Source organism: Motacilla alba, chromosome 4, assembly GCF_015832195.1.
Source record: "Motacilla alba alba isolate MOTALB_02 chromosome 4, Motacilla_alba_V1.0_pri, whole genome shotgun sequence".
Classification (NCBI taxonomy): Eukaryota; Metazoa; Chordata; class Aves; order Passeriformes; family Motacillidae; genus Motacilla; species Motacilla alba.
In genome coordinates this window covers 60,043,824-60,056,333 of record NC_052019.1, presented here as the reverse complement: position 1 = coordinate 60,056,333, position 12,510 = coordinate 60,043,824, and the positions used below count along the sequence as shown (strand labels likewise).

The 12,510-nt window shown below is 37.9% G+C and overlaps 1 protein-coding gene across 21 annotated transcripts in view; it reads right to left on the bottom strand.

Moving 5' to 3' along the window:
• The window catches only part of INPP4B (inositol polyphosphate-4-phosphatase type II B), a 380,968-nt gene that overhangs the window by 239,151 nt on the left and 129,307 nt on the right, over nucleotides 1-12,510 (bottom strand). For 19 of the 21 annotated variants that reach the window (XR_005256730.1, XR_005256729.1, XR_005256731.1 and 16 more), the window contains 2 exons: nucleotides 8,256-8,374; nucleotides 6,272-6,388 (listed from right to left, as the gene is read on the bottom strand). The exons of the other annotated variants lie outside the window; for them this stretch is intronic. Coding sequence is in view for 15 of the 19 variants with exons in the window: in XM_038135230.1 (XP_037991158.1) it covers nucleotides 6,272-6,388; nucleotides 8,256-8,374 (236 nt within the window). In the remaining 4 variants the exon portion in view is untranslated. The remainder of the gene's footprint in view (nucleotides 1-6,271; nucleotides 6,389-8,255; nucleotides 8,375-12,510) is intronic. 21 annotated transcript variants of the gene reach the window in all.

The following is a 12,510-nucleotide window of genomic DNA, read 5'->3' as shown; positions in this document are numbered from 1 at the left end:
ACAAATCCTATCACTGAAGTGACTCAAACATTTCTATGTTGCTGCATTTAGCTCAAGGAAATCCTTCACCCCTGCAGTGCCTGGGCTCCCTATGAGGGCTTCAGTACTCAGCCTGCTGGCAGCACCACCCATCCCTCCTGAGGAGCAGCTCCTCCAGTGCCTTGTCCAGGGGGTATCAGCATCAAAGGCACTCAGAGGGAAAGTAGATCAACCCTCTGTAAGGACAGAAGCATATATTACAACTTGAGGGCATATCTTCACAGCCAGACTGCTCCACACTGACTACTGAAGCACTGTGCCATGGTCTGTTTCCTCTATTCGCTGCAGCATACATATTTCAGAGGAAAATATCCCAACCTTCCATACAAGGCACTTGCCCCTTGCATACTAAAAGTCATGATTAGAAACAACAGGGCACTGCAAAAGCCACCTTGGATTTGTTTGACTGCTCTGATGTGCTCTGTGCTGGTCCAGTGAGGGGCATGCAATGAAGGATATACAAGAATGATATATTTGAAAGCTTTTTAAGCAGTGCTACAGAGACTACAACAATCATGCCTATGTTACTGAAATCCCTAGCTGATTAAAATAAAATTTACAGGAAAATGTTATCATTTACTAATTTGTTCCTTTCTTTCTAAGAAATTTTCAAGGCAACCCTTTAAACTTTTAGAGAATACCAATGGTCTCATTGCTAGGTACTTTTACAAATCTTTTCCCAAATGTCAGCTCTTAGAACAAACCTTTGCCTAAAGTGAGGCAGCAATAGCATTTGATTGGCAGAGTAGGTGGAAAAGGAAAATTGAAAATTAACGAACAGTAGGTTACAATTTCCCTGAAGATAGAGCAATAGGGAGGAGTTTGCCTCATAAGAAAAGAAAATAGTAATAAAAGGGTAGGAGAAATAGTAGTAGATAGTTTCAAAGGGAGAAAGATTTTTGCAAAACCAAATCCTCCCACTAAATTTTAAAGGGTGAGGTGCAAAGAGCAGTAAGGCTACAAATGGACTTTAGGTTTATACCTGTAACTTTAACAGTCTTGACATTTATCCCCAATTCTCTTACAGATAGACTAAGATATATGAAACCTGTTTGCACCCCAGCCACTTCAAAGAAGTAATTTATATCAATATAAACCCAAAGGAAAGTCAGTAGTTTGACTTTCCCTTTCTGAATCCAAGACTTTTAAAAAATACAGAGAAAGACTGACAATAATACTTTAGGTGGATTCAATGTGCAGGTGCCTTGAAGAATCAAAACCAATTCTTCTCCTCCTCCTAATAATGATGTTTAGTAAGTAATGATAATGCAAAATGAAAACAAAATCTATCATCAAATATATATTTATGAAAAAATAGATGATTTTGAAGAGAAACATGAACATCTTAAGCTTTAGTGCAAGTATTTCTGTGGGTAGGACTCTGGTAGTCTACAGTACTGCTCTATTATGAAGAATGAGATAATAGGAGTTTCTAATTTAAGGCAATAGTTCTCTGCAAATCCTGCAGAGATGGCAGTGAACACAACTGACAAAGGGAAGATTTAAGTGTTTTTTTCCTTTAAATAAAGTATAGCACTTTGCTTCAGTTTTTGAAGGGAAACTGTTTCGGTATTTTTAGCATTCACAGGAATGAGGATTGAGTGTACTCTGGTGCAGGCAGAGAATAGGAAGGCAAGGTACGAGATTTCACATTTATCTCTGCTAATGCATTTTACACACTGCTCTGCAGCCCTCCTAATGTTCCAGCCCTGTGTCTCTTCAGCAGAGATGGCAAAGCACCAAAGACCAAATTTCATGATGGTGATGGTGTGACAGGGATCAATGCCCACGAGGGAACATAGAAGGCTGTCGCTTCAGATTTGGCTTCACAGCTTAACTCAAAATGCCTCTGTCATGACAGACAGTCTTAATTTTCCACTCACCCCAGCAAGATTCAATTTTAACAGGGACGCTTGCAAAATCAAGAAACACACAAAGCAAAACCTTTTGCAAAATTTCATTCCTAGTGAACAGGTTTAATAGACAATTTAAACCCCAAGAGCTAAAAGACATGTAATTTAAAGCCTAAGTAATCTAAAAATTGCCACTTTACAACATATGTTCCTATATCCAAAACAGAACTTCTAGCCCCACAACTTCTAAAATTATCAAATTAATCTAATTTTATTCTCAGATTAAGATTAAATTTGGAAAGTAAAAAAAGGAAGGCCAGACTGTCAAATGTAATATTTTAACAGCATTTTATACATCCAGTTTCTCCTTGCTCTCAGGAGATAACATTGGAGTGGCTGTGTGTAACTTTCAGTATCGCACGTGAATTCCAGTAGTGATATCCATCCAAAAGAGATTATCTCTGAAGGGATGATGCGAAGATAAGATTTAGAAAGTTCCCAGCAGGTACAGAAAGTTGTTCCTGCCTCTGCTCCGCGCACTTATCCATATGTGGATAAAAAAGGTGGCCCAACTCACTGGGTATGAGGTTAACTCTTGCTGAAGGATACACCTTTTCCAAACACAGAACAACGACTGCTGCCTCCCAAATTAGGCAGTATACTTCTTTCAGTGTAACACAAAACCATCAGCTTTGTATTCTCTGTGGCTCTGTCATGTAGCAGTGGTACCTGACTTGTGCTATGCAGCATTGTCCCAGAGAATGAACCCGGCTTCAGCTCTAAAACTTGCTAGACCAAACTGGGCTAACCTGCATGCCTATAAGAAAGGTAAGAACAACATGCTTGTACAAAAGCAGGACAGAGGTAATTTTTCAACAGTTTAAAAGCCTGTAATTCTGATCTTATTTGATAATGACGAAGAACAGGTAGAGCCCCAGCATTACAACAAAACCCAACTTTATAAAATCCTAAAAACAGTGTAGCTCAAGCCAGCAAAACATAAATCTGCTCATGGCAATATGAGAAGAAAAATCTTTGTGATGTAGAAACAGATGTCACTATACATTTTTCGTAATATGGCATTACCCACTGATCTGTATGCGTGGCTTCACTGGATATATTTAAAGGCTATTTCATAAGCATTTCAACAACTTTGTTCTAAGTATATCTAAGTAAACTGGGAATAGCATAGTCTTTCTTAAAAGTATTTATTTACATGAAAATTTACAGTAACTAATCACTTAGAAAGACTAGTCAAAACAAACAAAAACTCCCATTTCATTTAACTAAAAAGCCTCAATGACAGAAAATCTGACACAGCCAAGATATAATTATGATCAACATCAGAGATGCATAAAAAGTGAAAAGTGCAGTCAGAACATTCAGTGTGTCAAGCACAGTATTTCAATATCATTAAACAATGCTTCTTACATAATGTAAGTTAAATGACAGGCAAGAGTGAAGTAACGAAAAGCTTTCTGGTACAGGAACCCTAGCACTGAAAGGTTATTTTCAATATTTTTTTAAAAGAGCAGGCCAAAAATAAATTCTAGTTGTTTCTCAGTGAGGAGCATCCTCTTTCACTTTAATATTATCACCTGTGAGCACAACTCAAGAAGTATTCAGTTAGTTTTGTATTATAGTAAAAGTCCAGCAGGTTTGAAAATGAGAGCAAATTCCATTGTATAGTCAGAGTCACGTTTAACAAAACCCAAGAAAACGCTTTACCCAGTGATGTACTCACTGCCCTTTCCCCGGCTTCTCTACAGTCTTCTATATGTGGCAGTAAAATCCTGCTGAGTTTAATTAATGCACAGATTTAACTTCCTATAGTTGCAACAAGAGAAATAAGAAAAGGTAAAGTATATATTTGTGACAAGGGATATTAACTACTTTGAGCTTATTAACTGAGGCAAGCAGTAGTACAGCCCTGATGCTGTGGGAATTATTACTGTAACACAATTTCTGCAAAATATCACACAGTGAAATCCAAGGTTTATTTCTGCTATAAATGCACAATTATTTGAGCTGGTGTCTGCTCTGATGCACAGCCTAGAAGGGCAGGGCATGCCTAGCAGGCCTGGATTCCCCTCCACCCCCAATTGGATTACCTGTCAGTTTGAAGGAATGGTGGAACTACATTTGGCAGCCATAATATGTGGCAGCACTTTTTGAGGAACAAGAAAGCCAGCTCTGCTGTAGACTGGAGAATCGGAGCTGTGACACTACAGCACTTGCAGCAGTTTCACTACCAAAGGGACATATACAATTTCTTGGGTTGTGAAGCAAGCATGGAGGTCTGTGCTGTTGCAGCTATGCTGGTAACAATATCAAATTATAGCTCATTTCAACCTGAATTTTATTAGCCTACGTAAACATCCAGACTTGAAAAAAAGTCACCCAAACTAATAGAAAGCAGGGTGGTTTCTAATTAATTACAGGTAAGAAAGTCAAGTTATATCATGACTGAGATTTTAAACAGATGTAAACAGAAGTCCAAATATTGCCACAGGTGAAGCTGCAACTAGGGTAGCCTGGGGTCATTCATATGTGCTGCAGCTCATCTTGATTTAAATCTTACATCTTATTTAATTTTTTCTTGCCTACATCCAGCTTTAAAATGGTTGAGTAGTAAAAAAATGCTAAATGTATGTAACCCAGAGATAAGATTAATATTTTCCCCCACAAAAAGATACTACGGTACAGATCTAGAATGTTTCACATAGGAACATTATAAATGCTATGACAAAAGAGAAAGGTATTCTCTCATGATTTACAAGCTACATCAATGGGATTCCCCGGGAGATACTCTAGTTCTGAAATACAATTGTAAGGAACAGTTACAGACAGTTCTTACAGGTTTGCAAAAAGCTTATCAAATTATATTAGTTCTCTAGGGTAGATCTTCTCTTTCATAATTGGGAGTAGAGGAGCCTGGAGCTAGAAAAGCAGTAGTACAGGGAAAAGTTCTAAGAACCCAGTCCACTTTTATCGCTTACAGATAGGATATTATTTTCCAGCATCTGTCAGTCAAAATGAAACTGGAAGGGAAGGACAATGTCCAACTCCATTCACGCAATGCCTGTTACCTATCCACAGGTGACAAATCTATTGAATAAACAGCAGATCCCATTTCAAACCCCTGTAGTCTAATCCAATACCAAATTTAAAATATATACATTATAAAATGCACGTACATGTCCCTTCCCTGGTTATTTTTAAACAGAGAAGAAATTCAGATTCCATGCTTAAAATACTCCATACATTCTCATGAAAGAGCACAGCGAGGGGACAGAACCAACCTGTTGGCTCACAAAGGTTGAAAATTTAAACAAATAGATCAATAATTTTCTGCCTGAAAAAAATTACAAGTTCTCAAAACACAGAATTTTACTTTTGTAAGCAGTTCAAAGACAGTCTCAGGCTTTAAATTATGCCTTTGATTTTTTTCTTATAGCTAATGAACACATATACATTCAGGACATAAGCTTGCTGGGTGCCAACTACAGATATGCAAAGACCAATTAACTTAATTAAATACAGATGTCAAGGGCCATTCTTGATGTCTAAGAGCAAACTATCAGCCAAACTCCAGCTGCTGCAGAAGAAAAACACACATCTCCCATGGGACCTATGATGACATCTAGCTCTGTCCTAGGCTAAGACAAAGGCTTAGCCTTTGTCTGAGACTGTCTTAGATTACCTGGAACACATAAAAGAGTCCTCAAGCTCTTTATATGGCAGTTAAATCACTCAGATTGTCCCACTGACCTCCATATCAGCTCAAGTGAGTAACTCCCAAGAACAAAAAGCTGACTCTCTATTCAAGAATGTACAACACTGGAACCCCAAATGATCCATCTAAAGCTGTGACACTGTAGAGCTTGAGCTGCTACAAATCAATAACAGAAGCAGCAACAGAAAAGCTGCAGGTATCATCACACAAGAGATTAAATATGAGTAGCTCTCTCACAAGTTACAGGCTCTACTGTGATTCTTGTTTGTGCATATAAGTAAAATATTACCGGAAATATATTTCTGAAAAATTATTCACAGTGGTGCTATGTCAGACTATTCCATGTGTTCTCAGCCCTCAAAAAACACACCAGAGCGATCTTTCACTTGCCAGGAATACCTGTGCTGACTCATGTAACCAGTCAAAAAGCCAATAGCAAAACGCTCATCTTAAGTACATGGTTCTCTTTCTCTATTCTCTAATATATCAACAACAGATAAAGTAGATTTTAGGCACAAGAGAACAACAAAACCAATTTTACATCAAACCATTTCCCCAATTTGCTAATGAGAGCCAAAAAACAACACAGCAAGAAACTTATTCCTCAGTAAGATCTGTGCAAGGACTGAAGCAAAGCACTTACCGTGTCTTGGGATTTATCTTTGACATCATAGACTGTTAGTTTTATTTTAGTTTCCTCATAGATGGGGTATTCCGGTGGGAAGGTCACACCAGTCAAAAAGAGTGGATCTTTTGTACCCTGTGCAACATGAGTAAACACTCAGTAAGGTAACAAGCTGAGCAATGGGAGGGATGTCACTATGGAGGTACAGAAACCCAAAAGGTGTCAGCTGTCCACAGCAGAGAGATGGGAATACCTCAGTTTTATTACCCAATCAATGAGAAAAAACAATCTTAAAACTTTATCAGGAAAACTAAAAACAAACAAGCAAAACCCAAACAAAACCACAACAACTTCCTGGCAAGTTTTTTTTAGCTGGAAAGGATTTGAAGTGCTTCTGAAGCAGAGCCTAGTATCACATTTTTAAACAGCACAGTCAGTCTCAGGTTCTGGAATACAACCTATAATAACCAAATCCTTTCTTACTCCCACAACACTTTTTGAAAATACCACAATTTCTTCTTAATTTAAATGAACTAAAGATTTAACTTGCACACACATGTAAAAAAGAGCAATCTTCATTAAGCCACAATACTAAGTGTATAGAAATGCTACAGAGACTCTTGGTATTACATTAAGGATATTGACTTTGTAGAGAGGGGATTGAAATACCCCTCTTTAGGCACTACTGCAATAAAATAACATTCCTGTGCTTTGAAACATTATGGTCACACTTAAAAGCTGTACACAGAATTAAGTATATCATAGCTAAAGATATACAATTAAATGAATAATACAAAATGTTGTTTATAATTTCTTAATGTTTAATGACACTTAATTTCCGAAGATTACCAGGCATGTATCCTTAAATTTTCCATTAAGTAATAAAAAAAATGATTGTGCATGGCAAAGGTAATTTATTGTGTGGATTAACTTTCTGTGCTCCTGCCTTCCCCTCCACCAAAGCTAGACTACAAAGCCAAGAACCTTGATAAAACAAATTCAGGAATTCATTGAGGTCTAGGACATTGCATTAGGAAATGCAAAAACTTCTATTAAAAAAAAAATACATAGTTATCTATTCATCTTTTGCACAACATCATTCCAGACAGTCTGCAATGAGACATCCTGATCAGATACAAGATATTTGAATTAAGCAGATTCAGAATGGTTGAGGGCTGAAACCATATTAATTTAATTAGTAGTTGGTTGAAAGTAATCACACAAAGATATCATGAAATATTGTCATTGTATTTAACAGTTAAAACAAGCCTCTGGTGAAATCATGTGCATGTTTACAATGAGACTTCCCTGCTCTTAATGAATCTCTCCAGTAAGTTAAGCAAGCTACACCTACATTGCTCACCCTTCATTTTCTCTGAACCATTTTTGCTGTTTCTGACACCAATGCTTACAGGGCAAAGTGAGGACTAGCAAAACAGCCTCAGATAACTTTTGTTGTAATGTATGATGCAAATTGCTAATTATTTTATGTAAAGTCACAGACATCACATACACACATTTCTTTCCCAAATTATAGCTCTAGGGTAATATTTTTCTAATTGCAAAAGCATCAACTCCTTAATGGAAAAAAAGAATAAAAAGCAAATAGGATAAAAGACCACATAATATATCTATGCTTTTCTGCATTTAAAAATACTTTCCAACTCACTATACTCTTAATTAAGTTTTATTTTGCATTGCCTTGTCCCTTCATGAGAGCAACTATTCCCTGTTTCATTCTAAACTTGTGTCTGGAGAATTGGAATATTCTCCATGCCTCTACTTGGAACAACAGAGCTTTCATGAAAAGCCAAGCTAATTTCTGTTTCTTCTGGTTCAATGCCAAGAACTACAGCACACTTAGGTATGCTTTATGAACTGCCAGAGTGTGCTTGTCTTACCTAAGACTATGCACTAACTTGTTTTATTCCTAATTCACTTTCCAAGGAAGAAATGAGCAATCCAATAATCAACATGTTAATTGAATAAGAAAGACTCTCACCTCCACGATTTCAGTGCTTGAATACCGTGTCAAAATGTGCTCTGCTGGATGCACCACTGAGACTTGGATAAATGTATTCAGCTTCCGATCACGGGTAGCAGCCACTAGGTCCTTGCATGCTGGAGACAGTGCAAAATAAAAATAAAATACTCAAAAGCAAACTCCAGGAAAATGCTCTCACAGGCACAGGACAAAGCAGACCATGCTCCAGCTCCAGATTAAATCTCCAGAGACAAGTGGATTTAACAGAGGAAGTCCTTTGGAAGTAACCAACAGAAATAGGAAGTCACATGCCACAGAACTGCGCTGAGATCTCATTTCCAGTAAAAATACTTGCAGCTTCTGCAAAGCTCCCTGCCAGAGGCTCATCAGCCCCAGTCCATGAGTGTGCATGCGCATACACTGCGATAGTAAGTAATTTTACATAAGTATTCATTTAATTTGCCCACAAAATCTCTTTTAGCAGCCTTATTGGATCCTCTCTTGTCTGACAATTTCCCCCGTTACACAACCATTTCAAACACATTCTGAAACAACTAATTGCTTTCAGTGGTTAAGCTGGTTTATATAATTTGTTACTACTTGTGAACTTAGCAGAGCTAGTTGTCAAGGTATGAATCTACATACCTAAAAGCAGACAGCAACATAACCAATTCTTTTGTCAGTGACTGGTATATAAATGAGAATTGCATTCTGCCTATATAGCATCATTATTAAAACTCATTCTACCTAACTGAAAAATTCCATTCTGGTTTAATAATTCACTTTTATCCTGGGCTCAGAGTCATGCAGGTGACTGAGACCATTCTTTACACTAACACACCTTCTGCCTTCAAAATGAAAGGATGAAAGCACTGAAGAAAAAGGAGGAAGAAATAAATAAATGCATCATCAGCTACTCCACAGAATGGACAGATTAATTGGGGAATTGGCTCAAAAGCAAAAACCATCCACCTTCTATTCTTCCCGAAGGAATATACAGCAGTGAACACTGCGGTGGGATCTACCCAGTGCTTTCTGCAGGGTAATAAACCACCCTGGGATCTCAGAAGCCTGAGGCAAGCAAAGAAAAGACTATGGCTTCAGAGAGGGTAATTGTCAAGAAAGAGCGGGGGGTATTTTCTATGAGTCTACATTGCCTACCAGGTGCTTCCTCAAGCGCAGCTGACCTTTAACTTTTCAAAAGGTGAGTCAGATTATCTTCACAGCAAGCAAACTTGCTCTGATGAGAAGCCAATGCTAGAAAAGCTCTGATACATACAGAAGGCCAACTAAGCTTGTTTTATACCTTTTTTTCCCTTTGGTCTTGAACCTGCTGCTGGAGTAAATAAAAGGAAAACTAGCTGAAGCTTTTTTACCACTCTTATTACAGTTAAAAGAGACAGGGAGACAATTAAATCTAACCTTCAGAGATTGAAGTTTTTGCTTTAGTTCAAATTGCCAATGAAATCTCCTGATACATAGTTTCAAAATGACCCTCTTATAATTTGGTGGGAAAAGTGGGATAAGCATAAAAGTTTGTGCATGATAAAGTCTTTACAAAACAGCTGATGTAACAGAACTAGGCTCAACAATGAGTTGCCAGCGAGTCTTTGCTGCTAAGGCTCACTGCATTATTAAAATGACTGAATATTAGCACTATTGACATCACCTTAAAAATCACAGTAGACTTCATAAAAAGCAGTTGTCAAAGCACAAAAGGTGCGGCAGACACCTTTTGACACTATTTGACTTTGTCCTCTCTAAAGCTGATCACATAAATAGTAGCAGATCACTGAGATTTCCAAATATAGCCAGTTCCCCCCACAGAGCCTGATCTCATGCCACCATACAACCCTTAAATACTGCACTCTATAATCATCTTTTTAGATTGTAGCACAGTTTCAGAGGAATGGCAAGAGAGCTCATGTTCACTACCAGAAGCTGGAACAGAGACACAGTCAAATTTTTCACACCCACCACACAGGAAGGCTAGTCAGCTCACAATTCAATAGAATAGAACAAAAGTGAGAAAAACAAGCTACATAGACACTTAAGAAAAGTAAAATTAGACTCCCAAAAAACATTATCAGTGACTCTGGCAGGAGCTTTACAGCTGAACTCTTGCAAAAAGTACTACTGCATGATGAATGGAGGCAAAACCCTCACAAATAATGGTTTGATCTAGTTGTGGCTTGTCTCAAATACATTATCTAGACGGGACTAAATCTTTTAGCTGCCAAGAGCACAGGCTTTTATCCTACTGAGAAACCATTAACAATAGGAAGAAGATTTGCACTAAATGGTCACCACCTTGGTGCTATCTGAACATAGGAGACAATTTATTTCTGTGACAGTACTGCAATCCAGTCATTACACCATTTTTCCTCTAAAAAGGTGGCTTAGCAGCATGATCTTGAATTTCCTCGGATAGAGCTGACAGAAAAATAACTCATCTGCATATCTCCAGTAGGGATGATCAGCATAAAGCATCAAAACTCTTTGGGAGACACTGGTGTAGAAGGATAAATGAAATTAAATGAAACCTGCATCTACTTTGATGACAGTGTTATTTATCTCTATTGTGACACTGGACTATTGCTGTTCACAACTTGCTTTTCAGTCAGAGAGGATATTCAATAAAGTTGTCCCAGGTAAAGAACACAGAAGTTGCCAGTTTGAGCCACAGTGCATCACTTACCTTCAAAACAGCCTAAATGAAAAGTTTAACAAAACAAAAAGACTACTTTTAAGCTGATGACAAAGAATAAAAGCTTGTTATATCCTGTTGGCAGCCTGGCAAGCTCCACAACCCCATGCTGCACTATTGACCTTTGAACAATTTTACAATCAGCACCTCCAAAAATCTCATGTCTTCAAAGAAACAAAGTGGACAAAGTGAAACATTACTCAGTTAGGAAAGCACGCTATATATTTAAACAAGTTTATTAGGTATTATTAGCATATCCCTCAAACAGAAACTGATTAAATCACTAGCATGTAAGGCATTCTGAGGCTGTTTCCTTAACTGCAAACGTAACACCATGAGAGCAGGTAACAACATGAACACACTTTCAACCATAACCTACGCCCAAGCAGACCACAGGTTACGTTATTTCTCAATACTTCAGAATGTCTGAATTAATTCTGGAAAAATTCATCTACAAAACACAGTGAAATGAAGCAACAGCTTGTACTTACATGCCAAAAGCATATGAATCTACTCATTGTGACTGTTGACTCAGTGTGTAAAAGCCTGAGTCATCCATTCCCCAGGTGACCAAACCTCTGCTGAGCCTATCAGTGTACAATGAATGTTTAAGGAAGAACTGTGTTAAGAATAATTTATGCTGTAATATCAACAAGGAAAAAAAAAAGTTAAGAGAGCAGGAAGAAACAAATCTTCTACTGATATTTCACTGTTCTCTGTGCTGCACTGACATGATGGTTATGCCTTCTGCCCTTCTGCGTGTGTGCCCACATAAAGGAGTGAAAGACTGGTTACTGTTTCCTCATGGGACCTTGGAGGATTTTTTGAAAATGTTACTTCTATATTGGAAGAGAGTACAGAGAGAAAAACTAAAAAATCCCAATTACTATATAACAGCAAGAAGAAAGGAAACAAACAAAACCCAAAATAGAAATAGCCTGGAAATTCATCATCTACCTTCCATGACACTGTAACACTTCTGACCAGGCATTTAGCACTCTCTGCTCCAAGCACAAAGCCCACTGGAGCAAAAAAAATTAGTCTGGCAGAGAAACAGGGAGATGCAGCATCTCCCAGAAATGGAAAAGATCCAGTAACTAGAACAAACAACACAAGCAGTGGGAATAAAAGACATTCCCAGCTCAGAATTCAGTTGTTTGGGAAACGAGCAAAGGAGGATATAAAAAATTGGGAAATGGCATTGAAACTGAATAGTTTCTTTTTGCTAGTGAGGAAAAATACAGTACTTTGGTGAATGTCTTCTCATACTCTGGATTCACACAACATATGTATTAGCCTATATGGCAGTGTGCAAGGTAACTCTTTCTTTAACCAGTGACAGAAACACCATCTTCACACAGCTTCATTCCTTCCCATATTCCAAACCAAAACAGATTTCAGGGGGCTGGCTAGGAACAGGAATTAACAACACAGCCCTGTTGTCTCCAGGGTATGCTATTTTGTACGCTGTCAGAACAACAGAAAATTAGTAGTATCTGATGACAAGGGGCATGGGGAAAGCCTGTGTGTCACATGCACATATATATGCGAAGGTAATGTTCAAAT